We start from the raw sequence: 17,321 nt of genomic DNA, 5'->3' as shown, positions 1-17,321 counted from the left end.
CACCTCGGTCTGCAGGACACCCTTTCTGGTGTCCGGGCGCATTTCGATCAACTCCGTGCAATGCTTGGCGGCCCTGTGTACACTCGCCTCTACCCAATACCGCGGGGGGTGCCACTCACCTCGATCTCGGCTGGTGCAGGCTCCTTGCTGAAACACATGTTCATGATATTTCTTGCTGTTCTATAAAAAGTTGTTAGAGAAACAGATCTTCCCTGAAACGAAAGGAAACACCAGAGAGAAGCTTAAAACACAAAGCCAAGCTCACCGCCAATCAGGCCACATGCCAGTCACGGGCCTCGGCCCGTGTCTCCCCTACAGCCCTGGGCCACTGTGTCCCGAGTTAATGGCCAGCAGAAACGATGGTTAAAAAACTCCTCAGACCAGGCACTGAGTCCCCAGTGTCAAGAGATGGAGAAGGTGACCCCTCCACTGACCACCACGAGCAGCAGCCAGGCCAGTTTCCACCAGAAACAAGCGCCAGCCCCAGAAGGCAGGAACAGCAGCACTCTGAAGACAACACAAGTGACACTTCCTAAAGCATCTCACACTCTGGACACAAACCCCCAGGGACCCCATGTGAGGGGAGGACCAGTTAAGCTCACAGGCCTAATGCAGACACTGGCAGCAATGACCAGGCATCCCCGTGGAGAATGGCGACGATCCACACCACTCTGGTCACAGAAGCCACGAGCTGCCCTCTGCCAGAGGGCCCACTGGCCACACCCTCTTTGGCCCCACTCACTCCCTGAAAAACTCAAATCACTTCAATGAAGCGGCCACCGTGGAAACCTAGGAACACGGCCTTTGCTCCTGCCTTGACCAGTGCCACCGAGGAGCCTTCTCAGACTCTGTCTTTCCGGTCTTGACACCTACTGTGTCCCAAGGGGAGTCTAACTGGGCTGCAAGAGCGGGGCACTACAGGCGGCTCCAGGAGGGAGGGGGCATGGCTTTCCTGGAAGCTGGTCGGGAAGCTTCCCCTTTGAGGTGACACGCCAGCACTCCTACAGAGTAAGAGCAAGACTCTAAACCAGGCAGCTGCCCTTGGGCACCATCAAGGTGGTGGGAGGAAGGTTCTGGAATTTGGTTTTTCTGTCCTGCTGTGTGCAGGAAAGTCACCTCCCTGCAGAATGGAAATGTACCTACAAGCAGAGACCCGATTTTGCACTAAGTGCCTGGACTACAGTGAATGGAGGTGATGGGGACACAGGAGTGGGGTGTGCTGGCTAGTCACCACCCTGCATGGTCAGAGGCACGTATCCCTTGACCAGCTTCATTAATTTTTGCAATTAAGTCTAAAGACATCTTTGACAAAACATGTTTTTTTTAGAACAACAAAAACCCTTTCTTGGATCCAACATTTTTTGTGGAGGTGCTAGGGATTGACCCAGGGGCCCTTGATACATCCCTTCCCTTATTTATTTTATCGTGAAACAAAATCTCACTAAGTTGCTGGGGCTGGCCTCAAAATTGCCATCCTCCTGCCTCAGCCTCCTGAGTAGCTGGGATACAGGCATGCGCTATGGTGCCTGGGAACTGAACACTCTCGCGGCACTGGTCTTTTGAAATAAACAGCAGCCAGCAGGGGAAAGAGGACGATTATTCAGAATCACAGGATTTGGTGAGTGGCTTTAGATGAGAATGGCTTCTCGGAGATTCAGGAAACACCCTAAATAAATTAGGCGGTCTCCAGGAGCAGCTTCTCCGGTCCAGGAACACACTTCACAGCTCAGATGAAAGTGGCTGGCTACTGATGAGCAGGCTGCGGGTGGCAGCTCCCCAGGCCCCATGCCTGTGTCTCCAAGAGGCAGCAGAGGATGATGGGACGGAGAGTTAAACCAAATAGACAAAACCCTCTGCAGTTTGTCACAAAACCTTATAGGCACAGGCACCTCTTCCACGAGGAGAAGTGCAAGGCCTATAGGCCAGGAGCAAATGCAAAGCCCAGAGAAGGGCGGCCTGGCCCAGGGAAGGAGGTCCCAGACCTGGGCTCCAGCCAGGAGCTCCGTGTACCTACACAGTCCACGGGGAAACCCTGGAGCCGGAGCCTGCAGTGAGCCAGCCGTAAGCACCGAGGGTGGGCAGGCAGGGTAAGGACTACCCATCCCCCACGCAGCAGAAACCCACCAGCCCCAGCACCCCACCAAGACGCCACAGAGGGAAAGGCAGCGGGCCAAGAGCACTCCCTCCCGCGAATCCCCAACCAGCTCACAGGGCCAGGCTGGGCCAGGCCTCAACTCAGAGATCACACCTGGGCTCTGCCAGCTGGCCCTGAGGTGCCCTGCGGCTCCTGGAGGCTGAGGAGGGAGGCAGGTGGGCTGCCAAGAGGAGGTCATCACCTCCACTTGCTTCTTAGAGGAAGGATCGGCTTCTCTGAGAAAAGTCTGCCCCTCCCGGCCCTTCCACGCAGTTCCTAGCGAGACCTCTGCGGAGGGCAGAGACCCGGCAATGCTGGGATGGGGCAGCGAGGCAGCAGGCTGTGGGAAACAGAAGGGAGGAGGCAGAAGAGAGTGCCAGGGGTCCTCAGTGAGGACGCTCGCCGGGCCCCTGGTGGAGAAGGGAGTGCACAGACAACACGCACACCACCACTGCATCCTGGCACGGGCACACACACACCTTCATGAAGGAAATGCAGAAGGTCCAGAGAGGTAAAGGTCACACACAGCACTGGCAAGGGGCAGAGCCAGAGCTGGCTGCTACTGGCCAGATGTCCAAGACTCGCATCATTGACCACCAGACACCCAACCTCCCTGGACAACTACAGGCTCTCTCTTCATTACAAATGCACCTTTCGAACCCCACAGCACTGGCCAGGGGCTGCATGTGCCTGCCCTCCCTCCGGAACTCGAGTTGGAGTGTAATTCCCACTGCAATGGTGTCAGGTGGTGGGACAACTCGGGCGAGTCTCTGCTCTTCTGCCAAGTTAGGATGCTACAAACCCACCCTCCTCAGATTGCTGACACCTTGAGCCTCCAGAAAAACACCCACTTGCTCGCCATTCCTTCTGGGACGTTGGTTTTTTTCTTTTTCTGTGTGTGTGGTGGCGCTGGGGAGTTAACCCCTGAACCACATCCCCAGCCCTTTTTAAATTTTATTCTGAGACAGGGTCTCGCTAAGTTGCCCAGGCTGGCCTGGAACTTGTGGTCCCCTGCCTCAGTCCTTTTCGGAGGTATTCAAAGGACTAAGGATCGTCCCTGCATACAGCCAGCGCCCGCCGCCGTCCTGGCTCGCCCGGGTAGGCCCACCCCCACATCTGCTCCGCGTGCTTGTGGAACCTGGTGCCCACCAGCGCAGGAGGCGGGCAGGGGACCTACCTTGTAGATGCACTTGTGGAAGTCGCTGAGGACGCCCTTGTCCTCCTCCTCCTCCTTGGCCGCCTCCCTTTCCTGAGCGAAGAGTCGCCGCCGGCCCGTCTTGAGCGGGGCCTGGCCCACCTCCTGGAGCTTGCTGCGGAAGCCGTTCCTGGGCGCCACGCCGTGGATGAGGCCGTTCTTGGGCTCGAAGCGGGGCAGCGGGTGGAACTTGTGGTGGTCGTTCTCCGTGTGGCCCTCCAGCGGCCCCTTGCGCTTCTCCAGGATCTCCTTCTCCATGAGCACCTCCTTCTCCAGCCTCCGGTGCTCCTCGGGGGACAGGGAGTCGTAGGAGAGCAGGTACTGGCAGTAGGCCTCCTGCAGCTTGGCCAGCCGGTCCTGGGCAGTCCTGGGGATGCGCAGCATGTCTGCGAGTTTGTTCCATTTTTTGAGGTCAGTCACTTGCTGCATGCCGCCCATCTCGTTAATCAGCCGGAAAAAGCAGGCCAGGTCGAGCTCGCAGCCTCCTGGGGCGGTGAGGGGGGAAGACGGGACAGTGGTGAGGAGGAGGAGGAGGACAGGACAAGGCCTGCTGCATCACCTGGCCGTTCCTGAACACCTACTATGCGCTGGGGCTCTGCCAGGCTCCTGGGATGGAGCGGCGAAAGTGCACCGAGAGGGGAGAGAGCCTGACCAGAGGCAGGGCCCAACCAGCACCACCAAAGCCAGAGGGAAGGGGCACCCCGAGGGGGAGGTGGGGGTGCAACATGAAGCAGTACTGAACAGGAAGAAGGGAAGGAGTGGGCTGGCCAGGCAAGTAAGTGAGGAGGAACATTCTAGAGCTCCACATCCCAGGCGTGGCATGAACTAGCGACAGCCAATCTCACGCACCAGCAGCAGAGCCCTAGTGAGGGTGGGCAGAGCTTCCTGGTGGCACCCAGGTCCAGAACAGCTCAGACAGGGGACTCACATACACACCAAGTCCTGACTCCCCTGCTGACACCCAGCCCCCCACTACAAGGCGATTTGGTTTCAATCTCACTGGATTTTCCAGGCTGAAAATGAGCACGTGCTTAGGAAAACACAGTTCAGACAGAGGAAAAAGCAGGCCAGGTCGAGGGTGGCCATCTCTGGATGACATGGGGTGTGTTTTCAGTGCTGCTCTTGACTGAAGCAAAGCCGTACAAGTGCACACAGAGCTCAGATATGAGGGAACACCCCCCCATGACTCCACTCAATGGGAGCAGCCGCTCCCGACCAAAGGGGGAGCTTCCAAAATGACTCACAACCAGGTGCTGGGTGAGCAGAGCACATTAGAAACTCCTCGATCTTCGGAAGGCGGGGGTGCGTCCACATCAAAGACAGAGGAAAGCCCAGCAGCACAGGCTGGAGCAGACCGGGGGCCAGCTCACCACGCAAAGTGGAGCCTGGACCACTTTGCTCAGAGGGGACATGAAAACCAGACCCTGGGGAGGGAATTTCCCCCCACTTGGTGGGATGGGAGTGGATTGTGCAGTGCAGAGGTTGGGGAAGGGCACACACCATCAGAGAAAATTGCCCCAGATTTGGACAGCGGGACCTGTGCTCTAAGGTTCCATGGCCCACTGAAGGTCTCACGAGGCCCAAGTCCCATGTGTGACTCAAGGCTGGTCTCTGTCTCAAAACTAGAGCGCTTCCCCCAAGGACCGGCCACACACTGCCTTCTGTTGTGCAGGTGAACGAGGAAACAAGTCCTGATGTGGCCCCCGTGGCTCAGCACACACGCGGGAGGAAGCAAGTCTCCACTTCCAGGCGTTTCTGCAGGCAGATTATAACCCAGCAGCAACACGAGGGCACGTGGTACCTGTAGGAGCCCTTTGCAGAACCCATGCCTTCAGTCACAGGCTGCCTGCTCCCCTGAGCCAAGGCTCCCAGGGGCTGGGGTGCCCTGGGACCTGTGAAGGCATCGGGTCTCGGCTGCTGCTGGACATCGAGGCTCGCGCCTTGGGCCAGAGGCCTCCAAGGTCGCAGGCCAGGTCGGTGCTCCTCTGACAAAGTGTTTCACACTGGGGGGGGGGGGGGGGGGGGGGGGCAGCCAAGAGCAGGAACGCACACCACGGCCACGCCCCTGCCTGGCTTCTGGTACCAGTGGAGTCACCGTCCAGGTCAAAAACGCTGAACAAAAGGGCTCTGGCAGCCTCCGCAGCATCCCCTTGCCTGTCAGCCCCACACAGAGGCAGGCCACCCAAAGGGAGAGCACTCAACGCTCCCCTCCCGGCCGTCAGCTTGGGTCTGGGCAGCCCAAGCTCAGTCCCCAGGCCGAGCAGCTTCTAGGAGATGAGGCCTGGGGGAGGCCCCGGGACCCCGCCCCTTCCACGTGCACCTCCAGCTGCCTGATGTGGCAGCCCGTGTTCTGCCAGGCTCGCCTTGCCATGATGGCAGCTCCCCGGGCACAAAGCCAGCGGGCTGTGGGCTGAAACCTGGAACTCTGGGACAAAACAACTATTTCCTTCTTTTAAGTTGTCCATGTCAGAGGTTTAGTCCACATAGGAGAAAGCTGACACGTCTGCAGGTCTGCTGCAGACAGGAGGGCTCCGTGGTCCACGTGCTGTCTCTGGGTCACCAGGTGGCCCGAGTGCTCACAGAGCACAGTCAACAGGCACAGGGCCACCCTCCAGATCCTGACACTGAACGCCTGCTGAGCTTCTTCCAGAGCTCAAAGGGAGACATGCAGCCCTACCCAGCTGTCCCTAAGGGCCTGCCCCTGCAGAAGCCTTGGCGAAGGAAGTCTACCCCCAAAACACGAGAGGGTCTGGAGGCTGTGGCAGAGTCCTGAGAGGCAATACCCAGCACCCACCCGAGAGCACCTGCTTTCACACATGCTCCCTACAGGACTCGCGGGGACGAGCCCGTGCGCATCCCAGCCAGAGCCCTACCTGCTCTCAGAAGAAACGTAGACATGACCCTCTACCTGGGCTGGAAAAGGGCCCAGGTGGTCGTTAAAGAAAGTAATGAAGCTCAAGGGGAAAATGAGGAGCACAACGGAAAAACGGCCTGAGGCTGATGACGAGGTTGATCCTTGAAACCATCCAGACTTACGCTGGATCCAAACCCCTAAGCCTCCGGTGCTCAGCACTAGGGGCTTCAAGGGGGGAGTCCACCTGGTGGGGCCACTCCAGTCAACTGCCTGGACACGGACAGACGGACGGACACACATACAGACACACACGACCCTGGGAGGACACAGGGAAGGTGACACATGCAGGCCAAGGAGATGCCTCAGCAGAGGCCGCCCTGCCCACACCCTCATCTCAGCGGTCCACTGCAGGGAGCTACAACGAAACAAATTTCTGGCCTTTAAACCAAACAGCACCCTCACTGCTTCCCTGGGCCCTGCTCTGCCCAGGCAGGCCACAGTCCAGCAGGGGAGGCCTGCACGCCCAGCATGAGCCCCTGGTGCTCTAGGCCCAAATACCCACCTTCCTCCTGCTGCAGGCACCCAGGCTGGGAAAGGGGGGCTCTGGGCTGCACCCCACAGGGGTGAGCCTGGGTGGTCCCAGGATGAGGGGGGGGGGCGCTCAGGGGGGGGTCCCCACAGGGGTGAGCCCAGCAGCCACAGGGGTGAGCCTGGGTGGCCGCAGGGGTGAGCCGGGGCGGTCACAGGGTGAGCCCGGGCGGAGGGGAGAGGCACGGCGCGGACCCGGGCCCCAGACCTCACCGATGAGCGGGAGCTCGTCCATGGTGATGCCCTGAGATCTGAGGTGCTTCTTGATGCAGGCCAGCCGCTGCACGTTGGGGCCCCAGCGCCGGCCCAGCTTGTGGATGTGCTGGATCTGCGTGACGAAGCGCATCTCGTCGTTGAGCTTGCACTCGGGCCGCCAGTCGGGCGGCGGGATCACCCTGCACATGCCGTACTTCTCCACCTGAGCGCGGACCGACTCGATGTAGATGAGCGGGTCGTGGAACTCCTTGGCCGAGGGCCTGAGCACGGGGATCTCGTCCATGGCCGCCCAGCCGGCCCTGGCGCCCTTCTCGGGCTTGCCCGGCGGCTCGTGCGGCTTGTGCGCGGGCTCGGGTTGCGAGGTAGAACGGGGGTCACAGGGGGCGGCGCCGTCCGCCTTGTCCGCCTTGTCCGCCTTGCCGTGTGCTTGTCTGCCCGGCGCGCTCCTGCCGGCCGCCGCCCGCTTCGGCCGGCTTCTCTCCGAACTCCGCTCGGGCACGTCCTTCTTCACGTGTCCGTTCAGCAGGGGCTTCTCGGCCAAGGCGGCCGCGGCCTTCCTGCTGGGGGCTTCGGCGGGGCCGGCCGCCCCCTTCATCTTCTTGGGGGGCGACTGCGGCTTCTCCGCCTGGTGTGCCTCTTCCAGTCTCCTCTTGGAATTCCGCAGCCCCTCCCTCAGCTGCCGCCCCCCCACCTCCTTAGTGCATGACTTTGGGTTCAACCTGCCACTGACCTTGAGGCCGTTGACGGCAGGCCCGGTGGACCTGGACGCCCCCCCGAGGGATAGCACCTGTTTGCGGGTTTTTGCATTGCTACTTTCGGTTTTCCCTGAGATTGTGTGGTGGACAGCTGAACTGGGCTTGTGGTGATTGGGTTTGGTTTCCTTGACCAGTTCTCTCTTGGCTTTGGTGTACGTAACAGTCCCCTTGGTCACCGTGGCAGTGTACTTCACAGTTTTGGATGGTGAAGGTCTGACTTCGCGAATCTTTTTGGCACTGGTTGCACCTGCACCCAGAGATGACATTCGAGTGACTCCGTTTACCTTAGAAACCTAGGAGCAGCAGAAGCAGAGGGGAAAGCAGCATCAGTACCTGCACCCAGACGTGGACCAGCCCACCACAAAGGACCACTGGTGACGGCACAGAGCCTGCCACCGTTACTAAGAAGGGACATGGGTACACCAGCGAGCTGAGGCAGAACACACTCAAAATCCTCAGTGACACTGACATTCAGCTCAGGATCTTATGCTACCCAAAAATGCACAGCTAGCCCCAGGCTGGAGCTCTTCCTGGGCCCTGGGTGTGATCGGACACCGAGGCCTGCTCAGGAGGCTCTTTCTGGACTTCTGGTGTTCGTGAGGACCTTCCACACACCTCAAAATCACCTACGCTGGGTATATAAGGGTCGATGGCACCAAGATCCTGCCTACTGGGGAAACTCTGAAGCATACAAATGCTCCTCCCTGTTCCAAGAAAGCTGTTTGCCACACTCTGCTCCACACAACAGCACACAGGGCCACAGAATTTAAAACTATGTGGCTAAAAACAGAACAGACATGATGTGGCAGGGAAACAGCAGCAACACTGGTGGGCTTGGCCTGGACACGCAGCCGAGCCAGAGGTGTGGCTAGAAACCCCAGCAACCGCCTGCCTGCCTGCCTGCCACCATCTTTGAGAACGGCCTGATAAAGGGCCTGGAGGACCAGGGTGGGCGCCGAGCTCCCTGGAGGCAGCACACACCCAGCCCTCCTGTGCACACACAGTTCCTACTTCCTCACCCTCGACGGGCTCCCACGGCCCGTTCTAAGTAAACTGGGTGAACAGAGGCACCTCTCAGTGTTGCCGTCCGGGTGGCTCCTGTACAGAGGACCAGGAAGTGGGTGTCGGACTCCAGATACCCTTCAAAGAGCAGGGTCCAGAGCAGGGCTGTGCCAGGCCTGCAGGTTTTGGACAGACCTCTGCACCATGAAACCTTGTTACCACACTGGAGGGGACAGCCCTCTTCCTCTACAGCCAGAGTTTAAAATTGAGGACAGCAGGGTTTCAGAACCACTGCCTTCTCCAAAACGAGGCAGCCTAAAAACCACACAGCAACTGTCACATAGTAGAAACCACAGGAGCACCCAAAGGAAGGGCCAGGGCCTGGGAGCCTGTATATCCTGGCTGGGAAGCCGCTGGGAAGCCACTGGGTACAGGCACAGCTCCCTGATAGCTCAGTGTCCCCAAAGCAGCTACCTCCTTCATAACATCAGTAGAAATTTAAAGAACAGAAGAAGGAAAGAAGCAAGTGAGCCCCAAGGGCAGGGACCCCCACACACTTGGCCCAGCCCTCTGCACACCACCGTTCATCTGCAGGGACAGCTCAGCATCCCTCAGATTTGACCTCAAAGCCAGGCCAAGGCCCTTGGGCCCATCCACTCTGGCTTTGGGGCCACCTGGGCTTCTGGCCAGCTACATTTCAGGGAAGTAAGGTCTTGCGTGATGGGATCCTGTGTGTGTTATGTCACTATGGCAGCAGCAGCATGGCATCAAACTGACACATGTCCATAAAACTACTACATTGTATAGGGCTGGGGCTCAGTGGCAGAGTGCCTGCCTAGCATGTGTGAGGCACCAGGTTCCATCCTTAGCACCGCATAAAAGCAAATAAAGGCTTTCTGTCCATCAACAACTATAAAAAAATTAAAAAGCAAAACAAAAATACTAGTTGTAGGACAAGGCTATGGCTCAGAGGTAGAGCACTTGTCTACCACATGTGGGGCACTGGGTTTGATTCTCAGCACCACATAAAATAAAGGTATCGCGTCATCTACAACTAAAAGTTGTGTTGTTTGAGGTATGAGGATTTCAGTCTAACAAAATAGCCTCGTCATGGGACCAGCACACAAGGGAGGCCAGGGGCCGGGGCTGTACATCCTGTGGCAGCCTTCTTCCACAACGCAACGCCCAGGAGAGAACATGTCTTCATCTCCTGCAGCTCGAGTTTAGAGCAGGGTCTTCCAATGTGTTACAACAAGCCAGCAGCTTCCAGCCCCGGCTCTGGCATGGGTCCTGGGCTCCCACTGCCAGCCCAGCTCTGCAGAAAAGCAAGGTGTCTGCAGCTTGTTCTCCCTGACTTGCAGTCATACACAGGTCACCTACATCTCAGAGGTGACCCCAGGCACGTACCAGGAGGGTGCCAGGTCGACAGGCAGCTGAGGGGTTTTCAAGCTAGATTCCACTGGCCTCGTCACCGCCTCCTCCCAGAGAAATAACAGATTCTTCTTGCAGTAAGGCCGTCATGGGGAAGGCACTAAGCACTCCTTCGTGGCTCTCCCCCCCACCTCCTTTTCCTCTTGGTGGTGCGGGGATCAACTCACAACACTGCACATGCTAGGTGAGCGCTCCACTGTTGACCCACACTTCCAGATCTCTGTCCTTTTTTATTTTGACAGGGTCTTCCTAAAGCTGCCCAGGCTGGCCTCCAACTTTCAATCCTCCTGCCTCCACCAGCCTCCCGAGTTGCTGGGATTACAGATGCATGTCATCACATCCAGCTTGATTGATTTATTAGAAATTCCTTTTTCAAAACCATGCCCAGGCTACAGTGTGATCATGTGCTTCTTGTAAGAGTATAAAAAGCACTGTGCTTAATGCCTCACTCCACCTTACAACCCAGATGCAATGCTGAATGTCAACTCAGCAGCCTGGCACAAGAAAGGAAAACCGCACATTTCCGGACAGAAGATGGGAAACGACTGTGAAGTTTCTGATGAACCAAAAGAACCTTCCTCCTGGGTTCAGTCAGGGACACTGTGGTCAAGCTCTGGATCACCACTAGAGGGAGCCCACGAGCCAGAGGTCTCTGCCATCCTTCCTTCAGGAGGACAGGCGCCGCCTGGAGCTCTAGATAAGGGACAGCTGCAGGGTGAAGCAGTCCACTTGGACCCCAAGGCCCAAAACCAGAGGTTCCATCCTCAACAGAACTACGGTGCCCAGGCAGAGCAGTAAGAGGGGGAGAAAAGACTGTTGTAGTAGGGACCCACAGCAGCCAGGCCACCAAGGGAAAGCCCAGGGTAGAGGACAGGGGCCTGGATGTCCTCACAACTCGGGGAACTTAACCAAATAAGAAATACACCTGCCAGAAACGTGCACTGCAAACTGCAGGCGCAACCATGAGAAGGGGACGAAGACCTGGAACATGTTTTTATAACCAAGGCAACTTTCTAATTCCCTGCGTGTTCAAATAGTATTTTCCAGAACTTATTCCCAATCCTGTTCTCCTGAATTCATCTTCCAAAAGTTCTGGCCCAGACTCAGACAAAGCCAGGTCTTTTCTGCAACCCCTGCACATTGCCACATGAAAACGCCTCCTGGTGACTCAGCAGGGGTTATCTTCCGGCCTGCTGCCTCTGTGAGCCCAGCTTCCTTCTCTGTGTTACAGCCACAGGCGTCCATGTCCCCGCTCAGAGCACACGGCTTCCACTTGCGCAAACACCTTCCCACGACCGTCTTGGCACTAGGATGTCAGAACTTGCTCTGAGGAGGCGCTCTCAGGTGTGTCCATCCTCAACCGGTAGCTTCTGCCACTACCTCTACGCTGGAGCATTATTTCAGGAAAACAAAAGGTGTTAGCCAGCCAGCCACACACACAGCTGGCTAAGGGCTGGGATTGTGGCTCCGCTGGCAGAGCGCTTGCCTGGCAAACGTGAGGCCCTGGGTATCTATCCTAGGCACCACGTAAAAATAAAGGCACTCTGTCCATCTACTAGAAAAAAGTATTTTAAAAAAACCAAAAAGGTATCCCTAGACGGGTGTGGTGGTGCACACCTGTAATCCCAGCAACTCAGGAGGATGAGGCAGGAGGATCACAACTTTCAAGATCAGCAACTTTGAGAGACCCTAAGCAATTTACTGAGACCCCATCTCAAAATGGGCTGGGGATGTAGCTCAGTGGTTAAACGCCCCTGGGTTAAGTCCCTAGTACCAAAATAATAAAAACAAAATATCCCATCATCCGACCTACATAAATTCCGAAAATCAAATTTACCTTTTTCCTTTAGGCTGACATTTTTTAAAAAGATCTAAAATTAAAGATGAGAGATGGAAGTTCAGTGCCAATGAAGCAGGCGACAAAGGCCATCCTGGGTGTGATGGTACTCGCTGCTCGCCTCTGGTTACAAAGAGAAACCCAGAACTACAGGGCGAGTGCTCAGAGCTGAAGATGCTCCCGAGACAGCTGAGAGGACAGACGGAATCCAGGCTACCAATCACACACAGGGACAGAGGAGGAAGGGGACATGCCTGTGCACAGCAGGGAGATCACACTCTGGGACCAATGGTCGCCAATGCATCCCTTGCCAAGGCCCCCAGTCCTCCACTCCTGCCTCATGAACAGGATGCTGGGCAGGGAGGGAAAAGACCGATGCTCCACTGGACACAACGCCCTGGCTTACTGTGGCCCACTATGCGCTCTGGTGTGAGAATCCAACAGAGGTGGACTCGGGAAGAATGTCTGATGCTGTTGCCTCCCAAAAAGCAGTCAGGCGCAGTGGCCCAATGCCTGTAATCCCAGTGCCTCCGGAGACCAAAACAGGAGGATCAGCCTTGACAACTCAGCAACACCCTGTCTCAAAACAACAAGGGCTACAGCTGTGGCTTTGTGGTAGGGTGTCCCTAGGCTCCATTCCCAGTACCCCCCAAAAGGGGGAGGAAAAACAAAAATCCCAGTGGCACAGACAGAAGATGCTGCAAACCTACCCCATCTGGGGTTCTAGGGAACAGGACACACCGAGCTTCAGTGGTGTATCACCATCTCTTTTGGTCGCCTTTAATTCTGCTCTCTTCACAAGCAAAGAATCATCTGGAAGCAAGTTATACCCAGTTCCTGTCAGGCCACACGGTGAAGGTGGGGTGCAGGGGATCCAGAAATCAGGTGGGGTGCTCCCCTGCAACTCGCACTTCAGAGAACTGAACACATGGATTTGGGAGGACAACTCTACCATCACTCTTGGCTGCTGTCCCTAGGAAAATAGCGAGGTTTATGTTCTGAAAATCACAGCTACTACTATTGGATGATACTATAAAATCATGTAACTTTTAAAAATTATTTGTACCAGGGATTGATCTCGGGGATGCTCTGCCACATTCCCAGCCCTTTGTATTTTTTATTTTGTGACAGATGCCTAGGGCCTTGCTAAGTTGCCGAGCCTGGCCTAGCTAGAACTTCCAATCCTCCCATCCCGGCCTCCCAACCCACTAGGATTACAGGAGTGTGCCACCCTGCCTGGCCTCACTTGCTTAATCTTAAATAGCATTTCAAAATATTATGGAGCGGGTACCTATAGAGTATTGGGAACATAAAGGACAATTCTTGCTCCTAAGAAATGGTGCTGCGTGCATGAATATAGACACCTACCTGCTTACGTATGAACGCACTCACACATTCCTATTCAGACAGAAATAATAACCAAGATTTGGGAGAAGAATACTCCAAAGAATTCTACTGGTTTCCAACCATAGTGACCATCTATCTCTTTTAGTCACTCTAGAATATTCCCATTCTAAAAGTCTCTTCTGTCCCTTCCCCACCTTGTTCTGACTCAATCTTTTGGATTACAGGGTCTAGTTTATTCCAGGGAAAACTAACTCTGCTAGAATCCCCAGCAAGGGCACCTCATCAAGGAGCCAAGCTTTGTGGCCTTTAACCCACACTGCAGACAGCAACACCAGGGGTCATAGAATGCCACCGTGCCTCAGGGAAATGGCTTTATGCCCCTCCTAGCCATCTCCCAGGGCCCTCAGAAATCACTGTCCCGGGACACGAACATTTTCCTAACATTAAACAGCGGCTCCTGCCTGGGCAGCTCAGGGCCGGCATCTACGGCGACTCTGCAGTGACGGCACATTGGGGTTCTGAGCCTTGGGCAGCTGTACTCCACCGCCCGGCCACACAGACCAGAGCAGGACTCAGTGCCTTGGGTTCAGCAGAAGCCACATGGCCACAGCCCAGCCCATGCAGGCCCCACAGACCCCTCACGGCTTTTGCTCAGGGAACTCCTGCGAGATGTTAGCTTGTCCTGTCAAACGGCAGAAAAGCAGACAAACCTTCCCCCAAGACCACCCCCGGGCTGCTTCAAAGCCCAAGCCACTACTCTCAGCCCGACGGCAGCACATTCCTGGCTCCAGAGTCGCTCACTCACTGGGCATCCAGGGCGGGGAGGAAGATGGAAAATGGAGCTCATTTCCAGCTCCCGGACTCAGAAATCCCAGGCCCCATCACAGGGGCTCCCAGGCAGAGTATGACTCCAGGGTAAAGGGGCGCTCTGTGCACCGTGCCCTCCCGGGGACCTCTGGCGGACGGTTTGCTTTTTACCTGGAGAGTGACATGGGGAGCTGGGCTCCAGCACACGCGCGGGCACCCTGGGCAGGGTGTTACCTGCTTCCGAAGGTCCTGAGCCGGCCGATGTGGAGGGGGGTGGTGGCTGGCAGCGAGCCCCTTGGCCGAGGAAGCTGAGGCGGGGGCAGCCGCAGGCGGCGCAGGAGCCGGCTCCCTTCGGCCATGGCTGTCCGCCCTGGAGTCGCTGTGCTTCTCCTTCCCGGGAGTGGCCTCCTTGCTTTTGTGTTTCTGAACAGGTTCCTTCTCCCGCATCGACCTGCTGGAACCATTGAAAACTGGAAGAGGAAGGAAGAAGATGGCGGTCAGCACCTGGAGCAGAGGGCCACCACCCACCAGCTCTCTTCCCCAAACGTCCGGTGTCCAGACCTCCTCAAGAGGACATGCGTGACACAAGACCCCCTCAATAAGACAGGAAACTAAAGAAAAACTCCAGATCGCGTCCAGGGATTACTGGCTCTGGCTGGAAGGATGGGGAAATCCAGTCCTAAGACGACCCTGCCAAAACCGCAGCGCCCCTCAGCAGTCACACCTTTAAGGGACAGAAACTAAACTGGAGAAAACAGCACACATGTCCCTCGACCACAGTGGGGCTAGGTCATGATAAGATGGACACACACCCCTAGATGACCTACAACGCCCCAGCTTAGCAGGCTGTTGGACTCAGGGACACAGGGCTGAGCGTGACCTGCGTCTCCTGAGAGGATCAAACCTCATGCTGCCACCCAGGGAAAAGAACCAGATTCGAATTCAATGAACAGTTTCTACTGAACACATACTCCTCCCGTAACTTCGTAAAATGGTGACAGCAGAGCCAAACCTTAAAGTTGGGACCTTCCAAGAACATGACTGCCCTGATTGTCAACTTATACGACACCCGGAATAAAAAAAAACCCATTTTCAGGTTTAAACTCACATACCCTTCAGCCACACCACACCGGAACCCCGCCCAGGTGGCGGGGGCTGAGCCAGGCCCACAAGTTGCTCAGCACTCACCCGAATCAGGTGAGGCCTTGCATCCGAGAACACTGAGCAGCAGGACAGCACAGAGGGACAGGGCCAGCTCCCTGCGGGCCGCGGATCCTGCCCCGGGGAGAGGACCATGATGTCGGCCAGCAGGTTTTTCTTTCCATCTCCTGCTGGGACTGGCAAATCCAAAGAGTCCCAGGTGCAGCCCTTCCCCGCAGGCTTCTCTGGAACCACTGCTGGCCCTCCTCTCCAGGCAGCCTGGCCAGGGCCCCTCTCCTTGGGCTGCTCTAGGTGGAGCAGTGCAAGGCCGGCGCGGCAAGCTCTTCAGCTGTCCCTGAAATCTCTCAAGGGAGCCTTAAAGGGTCAGGTGTCCACTGGCCCGTCTAGCAGCCAAGTGAATGAAGGCCTCCCCCTCCATCCAGGGCCTGTGGGGCTTCAGGGAGAATGTGCTACCTGAGCAGCAGGAGGCCCAGAAAGACACCTTGAGGGAAGAGCTTCTGCTTGCTCGGAAAGGCAGCAGTGAACTCTCCCTCCTTCTAGCTGCCCACAGACACCGCGGGCCCTCTCCCCTTTAAGGGTCACTTCTCACACCACCATCTATACCCCGTCTCCTCCAACGCTTGCTCTTACACCAGTCTGAAAACAGTCTTTAAATTGTGTTTCTGCCTTAAAGGGTGCAAATATTTTCTTCATTGGTCCTTTGCTTCTTTCCTGGGATACTAAATCTGCTTAAATTTTTTTTAAATACTTTTAAGGTTCACATATTATGGTAAACTCAATAATGATTAAAGATTTCCCAAAATGCAATGCAATTGCTCAAACAAAATAGTTTCTTTTGTGTAATAATGAAAGTGGCAGACAGACCCCAGGACAGCAGATTGACCCCAGGAAGACACTCCAGGCAACCTGTTTCTTCTTCACCCCAAGGGTATTGCTAACCAATCTGCTGAAGTTCTTTGCTTTTATGCTTAAAGTCCATAGATTAACTGAAGTCCCAGATTAACTAAAAAATAATCTACAAGAATTTTATACATTTGGAGCATATGACATGATGTTTTAGGGGATGTGTACGCGTACATCTAAAAAATGAACTAATTAAATCAAACTCATCTAATACCTCGCACGCTTATTTTGTGACAGACCAAATCTGCCTAAGCAACTCTAGGGTACCTGAATTAACTACAGTCACCAACAGATCTCCCGAAAGCAATCCTGCCGAAGTTTGACCAACATCTCTCCATCCCCAGCCCTTTAGCCAAGAGGCAAAATATCTAAATTTTCCTTCTGATTATTTTCTGACTCAGTTGCTTGACTCTTGAGCCCACATGGCACTATTCTGGGTGTGGTCTGCAACACAGACCTACAGTTTCCATATCTACACTGGGTGTGAATCTTGATCCAATTTTTAACCAGTGATTAAAAATTCAGAACAGGCTTTCAGCACCACCAGAGTCAAGACCAGGCTCAGCGACACGTGGGCACGCTCCTCTGGTGTACGGGGTGCCCTGGACAGCCTGCCACAGAAAGTGGAGCACTGCGCACAGCTGCACTCCTTCTCCAAGTAAGTCACAGCCGTTGTCAGAAACCATCAATCATGCCCAAGCTGGCAGCATCTGTGCCTGCTCAAGACAAATTAAAAGCAACATCCGTACGAATTCATACTTCAGTGTGATTAAAAATCAAACAAGAACACGGACCCAGGCCATTCCGGACTGCTCACAGATTTCCTAAAGCAGTGATGCCGATCCTTTGAGAATAGCACAGAACAGAAAGTAGTTTTTATCTCAAATATTCTGAACATCTGTTTTTTTCATTCCCACTAGAGATATACATTGTTTCACGTTGCTATTAATTGCTAGTTCCAAAGCTATCCCACCCCCAAGGTTTAAAAAAAAAATATTCTGTGGTCTGAACACCCTCCAAACAATTGGCAAGGTTACCAGGTAGTCAAGTTACTGATGCTCAGTTTTCTCATCTGTGGAATGGGGAAACCA

At 55.5% G+C, this 17,321-nt stretch overlaps 1 protein-coding gene across 7 annotated transcripts in view; it reads right to left on the bottom strand.

Moving 5' to 3' along the window:
- The window catches only part of Jarid2 (jumonji and AT-rich interaction domain containing 2), a 224,639-nt gene that overhangs the window by 15,685 nt on the left and 191,633 nt on the right, over positions 1–17,321 (bottom strand). For 6 of the 7 annotated variants that reach the window (XM_071613699.1, XM_071613701.1, XM_071613702.1 and 3 more), the window contains 5 exons: positions 14,401–14,636; positions 6,985–8,035; positions 3,312–3,814; positions 2,337–2,474; positions 120–212 (listed from right to left, as the gene is read on the bottom strand). In XM_071613699.1, the coding sequence (XP_071469800.1) occupies positions 120–212; positions 2,337–2,474; positions 3,312–3,814; positions 6,985–8,035; positions 14,401–14,636 (2,021 nt within the window). The remainder of the gene's footprint in view (positions 1–119; positions 213–2,336; positions 2,475–3,311; positions 3,815–6,984; positions 8,036–14,400; positions 14,637–17,321) is intronic. The other variant, XM_027948185.3, reaches the window with a different exon arrangement.

Source organism: Marmota flaviventris, chromosome 6, assembly GCF_047511675.1.
Source record: "Marmota flaviventris isolate mMarFla1 chromosome 6, mMarFla1.hap1, whole genome shotgun sequence".
In the NCBI taxonomy this organism is placed as follows: domain Eukaryota; kingdom Metazoa; phylum Chordata; class Mammalia; order Rodentia; family Sciuridae; genus Marmota; species Marmota flaviventris.
Note: the sequence above shows the minus strand (reverse complement) of the source record. Positions and strands in the feature narration are given on the sequence as shown.